Source organism: Glycine soja, chromosome 1, assembly GCF_004193775.1.
Source record: "Glycine soja cultivar W05 chromosome 1, ASM419377v2, whole genome shotgun sequence".
NCBI lineage: Eukaryota > Viridiplantae > Streptophyta > Magnoliopsida > Fabales > Fabaceae > Glycine > Glycine soja.
The window spans coordinates 55,546,429-55,563,017 of record NC_041002.1 but is presented as its reverse complement, the minus strand read 5'-3'; the positions used below and the strand labels follow the sequence as shown (position 1 = coordinate 55,563,017).

Here is a 16,589-nt window from a genome sequence, read left to right as displayed (position 1 = left end):
ATGAGTCCTTTTACACAAGCGAATCAATTCGACTGTTAAGATTTTTTATTACGTAAATAATATTTTCTGTATTTAATATAATCATATTCTTTATGGTAGACCTGAGTTATTGGATAGTGAGAAATTGAAGAGTAATGGGTTCAAATATAATAAATTAGAGGAAAAAAACAACAAAAATTCAAGACATTGAAATGTAACTTACCAAATTTGTGGAGGTGCATTTGCACACCCTTGAATTATATATAGGTCTATCATAATTAGCAATTTTACAAAAGTGAAATAACTTGAATGTTATTTTTTTTATTTATGTTATTTGGGTAATAATATTTTACTTGTATTTCATATTGGTTTTTTTTTCTTATCTTTTATTTTGTTATCTCAAGTAATACTTTTACTAATACTAAAATTATTTTTATTATTATTCACTCATTATAGGAAATAATGAAAGATAATGCTCTAATTATAAAAAAAATTCAATTTTAAATGAAAAGGATAAAATAAAAAGGAATTATTAGTGACTCCAAATTTTCATACGTTAGAGTTATACTTTCAACGTTTTTTTTAGCCTTTAGCTTATTAAGTATTAGGTTTAATTGCAAAATTTATCCTGTCTATTACACTAAATTAATTTTTGTATTTTTTAATTCAATATTTAAGTATCTTTATTTTTCAAAATACACAATCTTAGTTTCTTTGATAATTTTAACCATTGACTAATCATGACCATTAAATTTTAAAGAAACACACCCTTTTATCATTACACATAAGTGTTCATTTGAATATTTAATTCAAAATATAGTATTAATATAAGTTTTATGTAAAAATAGTTCAAAATTCATTTTTTTAATTTATTATATTTTTATAATCTTATATATCATTTTTTAAAATATAATATATAAGATTAAATTTTATTTTCACATAAATTATAATATATATACTTATATAAGTTTTATTCTTATTTTATATATTATATTTATCTTTTAAAATAATAGGTGTGATTTAGTGTAATTGGTAAAATAAGGATAAATTTTGTAATTAAACCTAATTATTATAATGTTGCAGCGGAATTTTTTTTTGCACAGGCTGAAACTATGATCATGTTTATTATTATTATTATTATTATTATTATTATTATTATTATTATTATTATTATTATTATTATTATTACTAACAGATATTATAAATAATTTGAGTTGAGACGAGCTATTATACTGATTGAGCCTTAAGCTCAGTATGGAACAACAATTAGATAAAAAAAATTATAATGACAACAAAAATCTTTACATTTCTTTTTATTCCGTTCTGCTTGCCTAAATAAGTAAATTTTTTTAATAATATCTCAATTTTTTTCTATTTGTTATTTATCTAAATAGAAACGGGTTGTTGTATATTTCTCAAAAACATAGCAGTAAGTCATATATTTCTCAAAAACATAGCAGTAAGTCAACAACAATTACAATTTTATACAAAACTTCTCATTGGCTCACTCATCTTATAACTATCTTAAATTAATTAGGCTTAACAATAAAATTCTTAAATAATATATTATTAAAAAACAGATACATATTATTAGTATTGATAATAATAATTAATTTATTTAAATTATTCTCATATAATTTCATATTTGTATAACATCCTTCTCATTTTAATGTAATTTTCCACAAATGTTCTAATAATGCCATGAAACAGAACAATTAAATTCTATCCGTTCATGTTGTTGTGTCTAAGCAAACAGGAGGCAGACCTGAATCTTCCACATTATATATACAATTGGGTCAACCAAACAGCACCTAGACAACCACGACAAAAAAAGACTAATTCAGAAAGAGCGAGGAATTAAGATAAAACGGAGAGGCCAACCTTTATTTTTTGTATTAGTATCCCGTATTTGTGAGACTGAGAAGATTGTGCACGGTGGTCGTGTTTGATATCAGCAAAACAAGTTTCATAACCATGTGAGACCGCATCACCATCCAACATTAATATTAATTTACTTGACTTGCAGGCTCTAATTAATAATAATACATAGCCAGCTAGCTTTCTAATTTACACTGAAAATGAGGACAGCGACTAAAAAATGAAACAATTGGTGTATGAAATGTTAACAAACTTATCCGAGACCAAAATCATTGGTACCGGTGCAGCAGATACCACTGATTTACCCGCACGTGTTCATCGCTCGCACTGGTGAAGGCTGAAAACACCAATACTCTATCTATGTGATGATTTATTTTTGGTTCACTGAAAATCAAAACTATGGATTCGACACTTAACTTGTCATGCGTTGAGTGGAAAGGAATCTTATACGGTAACACAGATTAGCTGGCATGCTCCCTAACTCCCACCATCGAGACAGAGCTGCTTCACCCTCTTTTGTAATCACTCGCCCACGGGTTTTACCACCTAAAAATAATAAATTTTCGATAAACTTATTCAGGGTTCTATATAAACTCATACGTACCATACATTCTTCTTATCAGAAAAACACTTGCTACCTACATTCAAAAGATATTGATTGATCAGTTTAATTGTTTGAGAGAATGAACAACAGAATGGGTCGTGTTTCAGCTGCTGAATTTGCCAACAGGAACAGGTTTAGAAGCCAAAAGCCACTTCCAAAAAGAGGGCAGATAAAGTCCAAGATAGCAGCCAATGCTTTTCATTCGATCATCTCTGTGATTTCCAGAGCCTCTTCGTCGGGCTTGAATTCTCCAAGGAAAAACTAGCTAGTCGCTTCAACCAGGATTAGTTCTTATTGTACTACTTCATCTACCTGTTCATGCTCCCATGTAATTCGTATTCCCTTTTACTTAGCGCTCCTTCTCCAAGGAAACATATATGTTTTCTTTTATTGGTTTTTTTCCCTTATCAGTTAGCTACCTCCAGTTTTAGATGTATGTAAAGTGCCAAAGGAAATTTTGTTTTGTCCATTTCGTCGCTATGCTATTGCTATGTACTTAATCATCTAATATTCATTAGTTAATATTTATACCATTGTTCCAGAAAAGAAAAAAAACCTCCAGCTAACAGTCTAGCTGAACATTTGTCTCAACAGACATTAGAAAATGAATTTAATATCTTGTGATAGTAAGTTGGTCTGAACCATACATCTAAAATGGATATAACTGGGCCTAAAATAAAATCGGAGGAGACAGGGTAGGACCGTTGCGCAGCATGGAGGTGATGATGGTTGCGTGATTCAGATCTTGGTGAGAAGAAGGTGAAGGGAAGAGGAAAGGATAAAATGGTATTTTTCGCGTTAATGTAGGGGCCAATAGCAATAAGGTATCAATTCCCTGCATGGCATTGTAGAGCCTTTTATTTGGGTCTATGGACATTGGATGAGCCCGGTTACTCCATCTTCCACTCAGGCCCACACTAGGAAAAATTAGGCCCATGTTTAACTTTTTGAGGGTAGGAAGAAAGAGGGGCTATTGCCTAAATCTACGAGACAAATATGCCCCTCGCTGGTGTTTTTGCGCTGATGGCCATGAGATTGAGACGTGAGTCTCAAGTCTCAATACTTTATTTTCTTTGTCTGCGAGTTATAATAGGGTGCACAAATTAGGAAGCAAAACAAAAGGCAGTTATATTAACACTATTGTAGGTGGTGAAAATTCTCGTAATTATAGATAAAAGGTAAAATAAATACTGTTTTGTATACTAGTGCTCTGCTTCTACTTCATCTATATATTGATAAGGTTGACTTACTTATCTAAGTACACTTTTCCAGCAGCTTCGACGCAGGTGGTGAGAAAAAGAGGTTGTGATACTGTAAGGTTGCCAATTTTGTGATAGTAACTTCACTTGCTGATTTCTGATGTTCACTTAATTGGTTTCACACGATACGTTGTCAAAGAATAAGATTAAAGATTTCATATTATATTAACTTGGGATCAGGGTCCATGTCGCGCACAGGGACGGCCCTCATATAGTACATTGTCAAAAATCCAGTATCCAACATTTGGTATGGCAGAATAATTCCCTTCCATACAATAAATCATGACCAGGGGACCTACAAGATATGCTACGTACCAATTGTGACGAGAAATTAAGGCTATAAGCACGGTCACTATATATTGTTAATGTTGTGTTATTAATCCCTATAAGTCACGAAGAACCATAGATTTTTTTCATATGATATATTTAATATATTATATAAAAATTATTGAGATATTCTTGTACATATTAATAAAAGTTAGCAATAAGAATCCGTATTATAATTTTGTTGTGTATTGCATTTGGTCATTAACGACAAGATAAACGAAAGAAAAAGCCAATCGAGACTTACTATTGCCAGTTTTAGATGACAGAGTAGTTTGTTTGTTGCGATAGAAAGTAGTCAACCACTTAACCCCCTGAAGAGTAAAAAAACAAAGAGAGGTGGAAATTGTTCACTGTCATATATGGTAATGGGCTAATTAATGGCATGTATAGGAACCTAATCAAAGTAGAAATTTAGACGTTTCTCTAACTCCGATAACCAGAATTTGTCAAATTCATTCACTCTCCCCACATGCACATAACTTTAAAATATTACCGATTAAATTTTCTTTATTTCTCTCCTTCATTTTCTTCAAAATTCAGTGTGTCCGGTAACTGGAGCGTACTAGGAAATCTGATTCTTTTTTTTCTTTTTACTTAAAAAAAAAAATTGCAAAAGCTTTTGTTACTCGTGAGCCTTTTTTGTTTTTTCGTTTAACGGTACTGCAGGGATTTTGTATCGCAGAGGAGAGAAATTAGCGTAAGTGGAAGAATGAATGATTCGGAGAAACTAACGTGGGGTCAGGGTGATGACAAATTTTTAACATATTTTTTATCATATAAAATAAAAAGAAATTATGATACCTTCATCATTTTTAAACTTCCGAGTAAATCTTGCATGAAATGCACGGTATACATTTTAATAAAGTATAAATTAGCACACAAAGTTTATCGAAACAAAAAATTAGCACACGTAGAAAAATATTTTCTTTTTGTTTTTTTTCCCCTTTTTGGTACCTATTAAGTGTCTTCAAATAACCTTCTGAGTTGGTTATGAATGATCACGTCAAAGCACCACCAAGAAGCCAACAGAACGAAGAGGCCACGCACAACTATTTAAAAGGATGTGCAATGCAAAATGACCAAATTTACACGTACGCTTGCCCCAGCCTCATCAAAATATTTTGAAGGTAAATATTTGATAGACATCTAATGTGATATCCAATACCTAGAGAGAGGTAAGAAAAGAGAAAAAGTTTGTAGGTGCGATAAGATTTATATGTGATAAGAATTATCATGTGATAAGAAAACAAATAGAGAAAAATAAAGTGTTAGTTGAATGCTTAAAATAAGGACAATATTATTTGGTATGAGATAATTGTTACGCACAAAAGCACGAATGATGGCAATAACTGACCATACATTATAAAATGCTATTTTCACACAAAAAAATATCCTGCTTTTACAATCTCAACCAATAATATTCATTCGTCAAATTTTACGAAAAGTTATTCGTAATAAACAAGTTTTTTCTTAAAATAAAAGATGATCTGTGTATATTTTTCTATTTTGAATGAGAAGTCACGACAAATGAGAATATAACCCCATATACGTACTAGAATTTTCTTTTTGTAGGTGTAAAAAATATGTTCTATTTATAAGGACCTTATTAATATCCACCTGGCAAAACGTCTATACCTACTTATAGACACACAAACACGTACGAAAAGGAAATCTCACACACATGCGGAAATTGTTTTAGGGGGAATTGATGAAGGGGTTATGTGAACGGACAAATTAAAATTGGCAAGTTGGTTGGGAAGTTGAAGAAGGAGAAGACCTAATATGATCTCATATTGTTGTAAAATTAACATCATAACTTATGAAGGACGCTCCTCTAAGCTCTACTTAGCTCTTCGCTCTTAATAATTCATGGAAATTGCTTCTTGTTGCAAATATATGCTCCTCACTCTTAATAATTAATGATCCGTAATCCCGTAAAGGTTCACTATCGCACGAATTAATTGCACAATGGAACATCTTCTTCACTTCCATTCTCCTCCATGGAGCTCAACATTTTGGCCCTACGACCCCTAGTCCACTAGCTATGAAATTTCTTATTTTGATTTGTTGCACTAAATAACAATGAATAACGTGTAATTTTCGTATATATAAACTAAATACAACTTTCTCCACCAGCTTCTTTATCATAATTTTGTAATGTCTCATTATGTGTTGTCCTGTATAGTAGTATTTTATTAAAAGAAAATATTGTTTTTCTCTTATGCAAAAAAGAAGAGGTTATAACTTTCTTTTACATAATGAAAATATTCTATTCTTATTAGTAATTTTTCTCATTATTAAAAAAAATACATTAGTTTAAGTTCGATCGATGTGTGATGGTGTTGGTATTAATTTGGACATGAAAATTAAACGATAAATGTTTAACCCTATTTTGGAGTGAATTGGGGTGGAGGGAAAAGAGAGATAGAGAGAAGAAGGAAAAGGTAGAAAAAGAAGTGATAAATATGATAGATATGTCATATGATGAAAAATATAGAGATAAAAAAGAAAAAAATGAAATAAAAATAAATTATAAGAAAGTAATATGTATCAAAATAAGGACTCTTTGGACATCAATTTACCAAAATCAGTTACCATACCAAACTCCATGCATGCAACTAAAGGAGATTCTATAATGTTATTGTCACTTGTCAGAATCCGTATGTCGTCTTTCATTCTTTATGATCGCACGTGATGTTCAGAAAGCGTCCAGACAACACAAAATTTAAAACTAAAATTCACGTTTTTCGTTTATTTGGCCTCTATCTTGCAAGAAAAACAAGAATTAGTATTCAACATTTGGTGGCAGAATAATAATATCAAAATCTTCTCCATGCAATAAGAGTATATTTGGATAGTATGTTTAGATAGAAAATTTTAACTTAGAAAACAGAGAATTTAAATTTTGATAATCTAGAATTTATTGTTTGAATATTTTTTTATGAAAAATTTAAAATTTTAAATCAGAATTTTAAACAACTAAAAATCTGGAATTTCAATTTTCTTATAAAAGATAAAAAATTGAAATTCTCTCCTTAAAGTGCTATTCAGGAACACGTATAACTAGTACACCAATGATATTTTTTCTTTTTTTTATTCATTTTTTTTATCCTCATAATTTTAACTTTTTTTATTTAAATATAAAATTTTGAAAATAAAAGAATTTCAATTAAAGTATTTAAAATTCTTAGAATTTAAAATTTCTTAAAATTTTAAATTTCTCCATCCAAACACATTCTAAATGATGACTTGGGGACCAAAAAGATGCTACCAAATGTGACTTTTGTTTACCGTGTCTATAGTTTGCTTGGGGACCAACAAGATGCTTCTCCATGTGTGCGTAGTCACACATACATCAGAAGAAAGAAGCCGCGTCTTGTTTTTCTCTAGTTTGTTTCTTTCCACTTCGTCTCTGTTGGTATGGATTCATATATATAATTTACGTAAAAGAATATATAAATTCATCCCAAACCAACATATTTACGACTAGTTACTGGACAAGTCATAGAATTGACTTTATTGTTTTCCTTTAATTTTTTCTTAAAAGGTGTTGATTTCCTTTGTGGGTCAAGAAATTCTGAAATTGTCATTTTATAAAGAAAAGTAGCAATTCCTAAGAAAAAGGAACTGTCGTCTGAAGTTTCGGACAAGAAAGGCTAAGCACGGTCACTATTGTTAATGTTATGTTATTAAATCAAACACTAGCTAGTCACACGAAGAATCATATATAGATTTTTTTTTTCATACGAAAGTTTAATATTTATATAAAAGTAATTGAGATATTCTTGTACATATATTAATAAAAGCTAACAATAAGAATCCGTATTGTAATTTTGTTGTATATAGCATTTGGTCATTAACGACAAGATAAACGAAAGAAAAAGCCAAACGGAACTTACTATTGCCAGTTTTTAGATGACAGAGTAGTTTGTTTGTTAGGAAAGTAGTTAAGGACTTAACTAGCTACCTGAAGAGTCAAAAACAAAGAGAGGTAGAAATTGTTCACTATCATATATGGTAATAGCATATAACATATATAGGAACCTTATAAAAGTAGAAATTTAGACGTTTCACTAACTCCGATAATTATCAAATTCATTCACTCTCCCCCACTTGCATATATATCATGCATATACACACACCAGTGGTCACACGCGAACACATTCATCTCTAGTTTAACTGTGATCCCTTATTGTACAATTAAAATATTGGTATATATTAAGGAACTTGGTTTAATTCAGGAAGAGTGTGCAACCTGGCACCTTTGCATGCTCTACTCTCCACTCTATCCTCTGCTCTCTGCAACCCTAGCTTCCCTTGTGAATTCTCTTTCACTTAATTGATTAGCTCTACATTTTTATGATATTTCCGAGGAAAAAAAATATTCCGCTTCTCTCCTCTTCATTTTAAGTACATTAAAATTCAGTGTTGATATCTCGTACGTACTAGGAGATCTCTAATTTATATATAATTTTCAATATTTAATTAAAAAAAGAAATTGCAAAAGCTTTTGTTACTCTGAACGGTATTGAAAGAGTTTGACACATTTAAACAGGAGGAGAGGAGAAAAGTGGAAGAATGAAAGGTTCGGAGAAAGTAATGTGGGATCAGGGTCGATGTGCACGATCCTCGGCCTCCCAGAAGCTTATGGTATGGCTCATGTTCCTGGTTTCACTCACCTACATGGCTTACACTCTCAAGCTGGTATCCACGTCCACGTCATCAAGCACGTGCAACCACGCGCCTTTCATCATCAACCACCTCTCCTCCACAACCTCTTTCTCTTCCTCAAATGGAACGGAGTGGCCGGAAGCGGAATCTTCATCTTCATCCCACAATTCCCGTGCCGGAAAGGGGAAACGGGGGCAGAAAACGGAGCTCCGGCACCTGGTGTTCGGAATCGCGGCGTCGTCGAAGCTATGGGAACACAGAAAGAACTACATAAAGATTTGGTACAAGAAGGAGAAGATGAGGGGAGTGGTGTGGCTGGACGATCGCGTGAAGAGGAACCCCAGCGAAGGGTTGCCACCAACCAAGGTTTCCACCGACACTTCCAATTTCGTATACACCAACAAGCTGGGCCACCGCTCCGCGATTCGAATATCGCGCATCGTGACGGAAACGCTGCGTATGGGGCACAAGGACGTGCGGTGGTTCGTGATGGGCGACGACGACACCGTTTTCGTGACGGACAATCTGCTGAGGATTTTAAACAAGTACGACCACAACTACATGTACTACATTGGGAGCTTGTCGGAGAGTCACTTGCAGAACATATTCTTCTCCTACGGCATGGCCTATGGTGGGGGCGGTTTCGCCATAAGCTACCCTTTGGCCAAAGCTCTGAGCAAAATGCAGGACCGTTGTATTCAGCGCTATCCTGCTCTCTATGGCTCCGATGATCGAATGCAAGCTTGCATGGCTGAACTCGGTGTTCCACTCACTAAGGAAATCGGTTTTCACCAGGTCTGTTCTCTCCTCACCCTGCTTCTGTAATCCGTACTGTCTCATGCATTAATTCACTGTTGTCATAGGATTTGTGGTGTTAATATTAATATCTTTTGGTGTGGGAGTTGGAGAAAGGACAAAGCAACTAGGTTTCCTTTTCCTTTTCTGCATTGGAGTGAGAGGTGCTGAACTCTCCCAGAATAGAACAGTAGAGCTTTCCATTTTTACTGTTGTTGGCAATTGCCAGCTTTTCCGTAACTTTTTTCCCCCTGGACATCAGTGAACCGTGTGGGTGGTATTAAAGATAAAAAGTTTTTTTTTATTATTAAAATACAATGATGATAGAAAAATAATTTACCACAATGAAAACTTTTACTTTTTTCTTATATTTTTTCAAATAATATTAAATATAATGAGACATTTATAAATTATCAATATAATTTAATTAAATTAAACAACATTTACAAATATTTTTTAAATTATATTTTCTTTATAAAATATTAATATTTTTAAAAGTATTTTTATTTTTTATATTTTACGTATATTCATAGATAAATTATGTAAAAATTTGATTTGCATGTTATTTATTATATTAATGAAATATTTAAGTAAATTAAAAAGATAAAGAAAGAAATGAAATTTTGGTGCCCCTTAACGGATTAGCCTGAATGAATTTACTTGGCCGAATTGACGCTTTTAAATTCAGTAGACACCATCGGAGTATAAAAATTAAGAACAAACCTAGCTACAGAAGGAAGAATTTGAAAATTCATAGCACTGCAATTTCTTTTATGTATGCATGGTGCTATTTTTTAAATGCTTTAATTATTAACGTATTAAACTATACAGAAAATCAGTTGCTACCGAACTTGATCGTTGGTTTAATAGTAATATTTTGCATCTAACTGCAAATCTCTTACAAACAAAACACGCTACATTTTGGGATGGTGGTTGGTAACAACTGCCTCTTCAATGTTTTCAAATTCACATAGGTTTCCAAAATTTGACTTTTATGTTACCATTCCTTTGCAAGAGCTCCAAGTTGAGTTCCAGTTTAATTAGGTATCTCCTATTTCGGCTTTAAACAAATTAGGATCCATTTTGGGATGATTGTAAATTTTTAATTTTTTATTTTTAAATGTAATTTTTAAAATAAAATGTGTTTGACAAAAAATGGAGTTGAAATGATTTTTTAATAATTTTTGAAATACTTTTATATTTATTTTCAAAACAAGGAAAAAATATTTGTGAATTTGATTTTTAGTTTAAAAAAAATATGTATTTCCCACATTTGATAATTGCAGTTCTTATTGTCATCATGTTGTTACTACCACAACTAATATCATTATTATTGTCACTCCACCACCACATCACCAACACCAACACTAACACCACCGTCATCATTATCATCATTATCATCGTTGTCGCTGTGATAACTGACTGTCACCACAATGATTATCAACATCGATATCACTATTATCATTGTCATTGACACTAGTAGAGGTGTTTGCGGGCTGGTTTGAGTCGGTTTTAGTTAAATTCATGACCTAATCCAATCAAATTTGATCAGTTTGGTTCGGTTTGATTTTTATAATTTTTTTTTGAAACCCAACCCATCATGAACCATTTGGTTCGATTCGGGCCAATGAGTTACCCATTTAAATTTGATTTTTTTCTTCTTAAAACTACTATTTTATATCATTATTCATCTAAATATCCAATACAATTAACACAATATTATCAAATATTTGAAAGTAGTAAACTTAATTCATTTAATGCCATCAACATAATATTCTAAAATGACTAATACAAATAAATAAAATATAATCCATTAATATTATAAACATGACTGAAAAAATAAATATGAAAAAAAGGTAAACAAATAACAATATACCTAAAAGTAATATTTTAAGAAGTCCAACAATAGTTGTCCCAACGCTTGCAGTTTCAATACTTGGAGTCCCAATATTAGTATTTAAAATCAAATCAAACAACTCTAAAAAATTTTATCAGTTTGATTCGATTTTGATCGGATCTATAAATTTAAACCCGTGACCCAATCCATACATAAACGATTTTGATCGATTCGTTTCGATTTTGATCCAAATACATAACTTACCCAACTCAATCTGTTTAGATCGGTTTGAGTTAATTCAGATTCGCAGATGACCCGTACCCATGAACACCCCTAGACATTACCATAACCATCCATATTTTTACCACTACCACCATCACCTTCATCAATGTCATCACCACTATTAATGTCACTACTAACAACAATACCATTTTTTCCATTGTCACCTCAACTATCCCATTATTGTCACTGTCATTATCATCACTATTGATATTACTAATGTCGTTGTCACCATTATTATCATCACAATCATCACTGATACGACTACTGCTAAGATTACTATTGTCGTCATTGTCACACAAATTAAAATAGTCTTAACCTAATTTTAATATGATTTGAAACTTTAAAAATGATTTTATTTCGAAACTAATCATATTTTAAAAATTAATTTAAGATTTTTTTGAAACTAAAACTAAAAGTTAGTTGTTAATTCTAAAAATTTCAAAATTCAAAACTAAGAACAACTCCAAATAGGACCTTAGGTTTTGGGTAGTTGCCAGGTCCAAAGTTGTGCAAGCAAGACCACACTATAAATGATGAGGACATGTGCTGTTTTTGGCCCGTAATTTGGTGTTGTATCTTGAAGGGCTAGCTAACGGAGACATTGCAAAACTAGGCTTGGTCATCTGGATTAATTACCATTCTAAAAAAAACCTAGGAAATAGAAGTAAATATATATATTCATTAGAAGTACTATATTATATCCAAAATATAAAAAGATGTTTATTACTTATATGTTATGTAATAATAGACATATTTATTTTATTTGGTGAACAACGCATCATTAATTCAGGTCATGATATTTCTTTCTGATTTTAATTTGCAGAATCAGTGTATCTCATGGTTAATAATATTCCTCAAACTTTTTGTTTTTGAAGCGTGATTCATGACTTAGGATAAGATTTTGTTGTTGTTGTTTTGCACAATCAATGTAGTCTTGTTTGCTGTAGTATTTTGCAAGTTTTTACAGCTTTTTTTTTTTCTTTACAGTATGATGTGTATGGGAACTTGTTTGGGCTTCTTGCAGCTCATCCAGTGACTCCATTGGTGTCACTGCACCACCTTGATGTGGTTGAGCCAATCTTCCCAAATGCCACTAGAGTAGAAGCCATTAAACGGCTAACCATTCCAATGAAGCTTGACTCGGCATCTCTCATTCAACAATCCATTTGCCATGACAGAAATAGGAGATGGACCATTTCAGTGTCATGGGGTTTTGCTGTTCAGATATTTCGCGGGATATTTACACAGCGGGAGATGGAAATGCCTTCAAGAACATTTCTCAATTGGTATAGAAGAGCAGATTACACTGCATATGCCTTCAACACACGCCCGTTTAGCAGAAACCCGTGTCAGAAACCTTTCGTGTTTTACTTTTCAAAGGCAAAACTCAATTCTACCTTGCAACAAACAGTGACTGATTATGAAAGAGATCCGATTCCTTCTCCAGAATGTCGATGGAATATGGCTGATCCTTCTGCTCTTGACAAAATAGAGGTGCATAAGAAGAAAGACCCGCATCTATGGGATAGAGTAAGTTATTAAAATCTTAATCCTTAAATATTATTATAACTTTATCTTCATCCTCGTCATTTTAGTGATCTTATTTCTAAACTTTCGAGGCTTCAGGTAATTAATTTTAACTTGAAGAAACTAATTGTGGCACCATCTATTGAGAAATTAATAATGTTGGTGTTTCGGCTTTTTGTTGATATGTTTTGGCTGCAGGCCCCAAGGAGAAACTGTTGTAGAGTGATGAAATCGAACAAGACAGGAATCTTGAAGATAGAAGTGGCTGTATGTAGAGATGGTGAGTTCAGTGAACCTGCTTAATTGTGACAAGTGTTGATTAATATTACCCTATATATATTAGGCTCTTTGTATATATTCTTCGACCTTATTTCTTCATTTATTGGACGTTACTTGAATTTTTAATGCCATTATATTCTTCCTGAGTATCCCGAAACTGGATGGTGGGGAAAGAACGTACTTGTTGTAATACATAATAATTGTTGCTATATTATTGGTTACGAATTTGTATTTCAACTTAATTCTGTTGCAGATTAATAGCTCAGACGTTCAATTTGTAATTTTTTTTTCATTGACGGAGATAATCCTTAGAATTAAGATGCGTACACAACAAACAGAAAAAAAGGAAAAAAAAAATCATATGCGTGCTTTACAACGAGTCTCCCACTCAATATATATACCCCAAGCATAAATCACTAATTAGTGTTTTTTGGTTAACTAAATTGCTATTACAAACACCTGAACGTAAAAGAGGTCTTGCAGAATTTTTTAACCCCATTTTCTTTGGATCACATTTAGCATAATACTTCGTAAACTTAAAAGTTAATAGTATTTTTTCGTACAAGACCCCAAAATTAATTGAATCTGTAATCTATTGACGTACGTACTTCAATACACTAGGTAAATTGGTATACACGACAAAAATGAGATTCAGGACGAGACCTTTTTCACTATCAAGAAGGGAAGTATAAGAAAGGGAAAGAAACGAATAAGAATTTCAAAAGAATTTGATGGGGGGGGGGGGGGGTGATAAAGGTGTGCATATTCATGAACCTTGTGATACGAATATAGATAAATGTCCAGCCCAATCTCAGTATTGCAATGCTTACGGCCTCATCAGAAGTACTAATCTGTAAAACAGATTTGCTATATCCACTTCCCTTCTTTATTTATTCACTCCCTTTTTCTATGTAAACAGGGAAGTCTGTGTATATTTTAGAAAACAAATTGAAAAGGAGAGTAAATAAGCAAAGAACGAGAATGGATGTAACAAATGTCTCTGTAAAGTCATCAATCCTTTGAGCCCAAAAAGATAGTAAAATAGAGTAGCTTAATATTGGTGAGTATGAAATTTTGTACTGTTGGTCAATTAGAAATTATTTTAACTATAAATTTTGAAGTAATTATTACAAAAATAAAATTTTTATTGTACATGATTACTATAATAAAATGATAATGAAAATATTTATACTTTCAATATATTTTAATTAAATTCTAAAATAAAAGTGAAAAATATTTTTTTCAATATGTTAAAATGAAAATAGAAAATAAAGAAATAAAAAAAAATCAATAAGCGTTTGTCCAGCTTAGTTTACGTGCATTTAAACCAGGAGTTCAATTTGCAATTGCAGGTAACGATGGAAAATCATCCAAGAACTCCGATTACTTTATCACAGTTCTCCTCTCAAGGTTTGATTCCACCATGTTGAAAAAAAAAATCATTTTTTCTTTTCTTTTGGGTACCTATTTAATGTTAACGAACCTTCTGCGTTGCTTATAAATGATCATGATTGTCTAAGCAACTCCATGAAGCCAACAAAGTCAAGTGGGCATACACAACAATTTAAAAGGATATGAATGATCAATGCAAATAATCAAATCTACAACGACGCTTGCCCCGGACTCATCAAAATATTTTGAAAAAGAAATCACGATTACTACCCATACGTAGCTATAGAAATCGTTTTTTTTTTTTATGTGTAAGAAATATGTTCTATTTATAATGATCTTATTAATACCCAATTAGCAAAACGTCTATACCTACGTACACACACAAACATGTACGGAAAGGAAATCTCGCACGCAACATGCAGAAATTGTTTTACGAAGGAATTAAAGGGGTTATTTGAACAGACAAAATTGGCAAGTTGGTTGGGAAGTTTAAGCTATAAGGCGAAGACCTTATATGTCATATCATATAATGTTGTAAAATGAACATCAACGTATGGAAGACGATCCTCTAGGGCCTAGGGTGTTCTAATTAGCTCCTCGCTCTTCAATTCCATCCTCTAAGGCGAAGACCTTATATGTCATACCATATAATAATTAGTAGGGTGTACTATTATCACACGAATTGACCGCACAGTGGAACAATTCTTCTTCACTTCCATTCTCCTCCAATCTATTGCCTGCGCGTGGAGGTCAACAATGGCCCTACGACCCTTACTCTACTCTCCACTAGCTTAGAAAATTCTTACTTTGTTATATAGCACTAATCAGCAATCAATTACGTGTAATTTTTATATACAAATACAACTTTCTCAATCACCTTCTTTCTCCCGGAGATATAAGGTTCGAATCTGAACTCACATTTATAATAAAATTAACAAATTAACACAATAAAATAAAAATTTCTTTCTCCCAATTTTTTTAGAGAAAACTCGTATAATGCCTTATTTCTATATAATATATATTACTTTTTTTCGATCTGCAAAATAAATTAATAATCATTAAAAAGGTACAAGCAGTGCCATTATGCCCGTGTACAAAAAAGACGTAACTGTTACAAAGCTTCCTACAAAAAAGGAAAACTTCCACACTCTTCACATTAAAATTCCAACCAGCAGAACCAAAATCACCACTAGCAACAACATAAAGCAAAAACTGCCCACGAATCATATGCCAATCAATAATTATGAAAATAAAACCCCCTACCCCTGCACTCTCACCCAATATAGAGGCAAAACCCACCACATTACATGGACAACACTATTCTAACCAGTGGCAATCCCTATGCATTTTACATCCTGACTTTTGCTTCTTTCTTCCTGCTATCTCCAAGCAGCCAAGTTTGATTTGCCTTGCATATCTACATCTTTCTCCATGTTGGTAACCCCCACTACGTTAGCTTCAAAAGTAGCTTCAATAACCTGTCTTGCACAGTTATTTCTCAAGTTAAATAACTCAATCTCTCTGTCACAGAGTCTAACTCCTCCTCTGGTACCATAATTTTCACAATATTTCACTACCATACTCGCTCCATCTCGAGCTTTTAATGGAGTTCCCTTCTCAACACTTTCATTCACCATACAAGGCTCAATGTTGGGCAATAACTATTCTACAGATCGAAACCCATACTTTTTGCCAACATCAGTTTTGCACCTCTTGCGTATTTCACTTTTTCCTTTTCGGCAATTATACATGGGCCTCA

General features: G+C 32.4%; 1 protein-coding gene across 1 annotated transcript; it reads left to right on the top strand.

Moving 5' to 3' along the window:
• The first annotated feature begins 8,204 nt into the window (after positions 1 to 8,204).
• Positions 8,205 to 13,696, top strand: LOC114425034. The gene is made up of 3 exons (XM_028391762.1): positions 8,205 to 9,513; positions 12,620 to 13,162; positions 13,358 to 13,696. The coding sequence occupies exons 1-3, from the start codon at positions 8,626 to 8,628 to the stop codon at positions 13,460 to 13,462; spliced, it is 1,536 nt and encodes a 511-aa protein (XP_028247563.1). The 5' UTR covers positions 8,205 to 8,625; the 3' UTR covers positions 13,463 to 13,696.
• Positions 13,697 to 16,589: the final 2,893 nt, after the last annotated feature.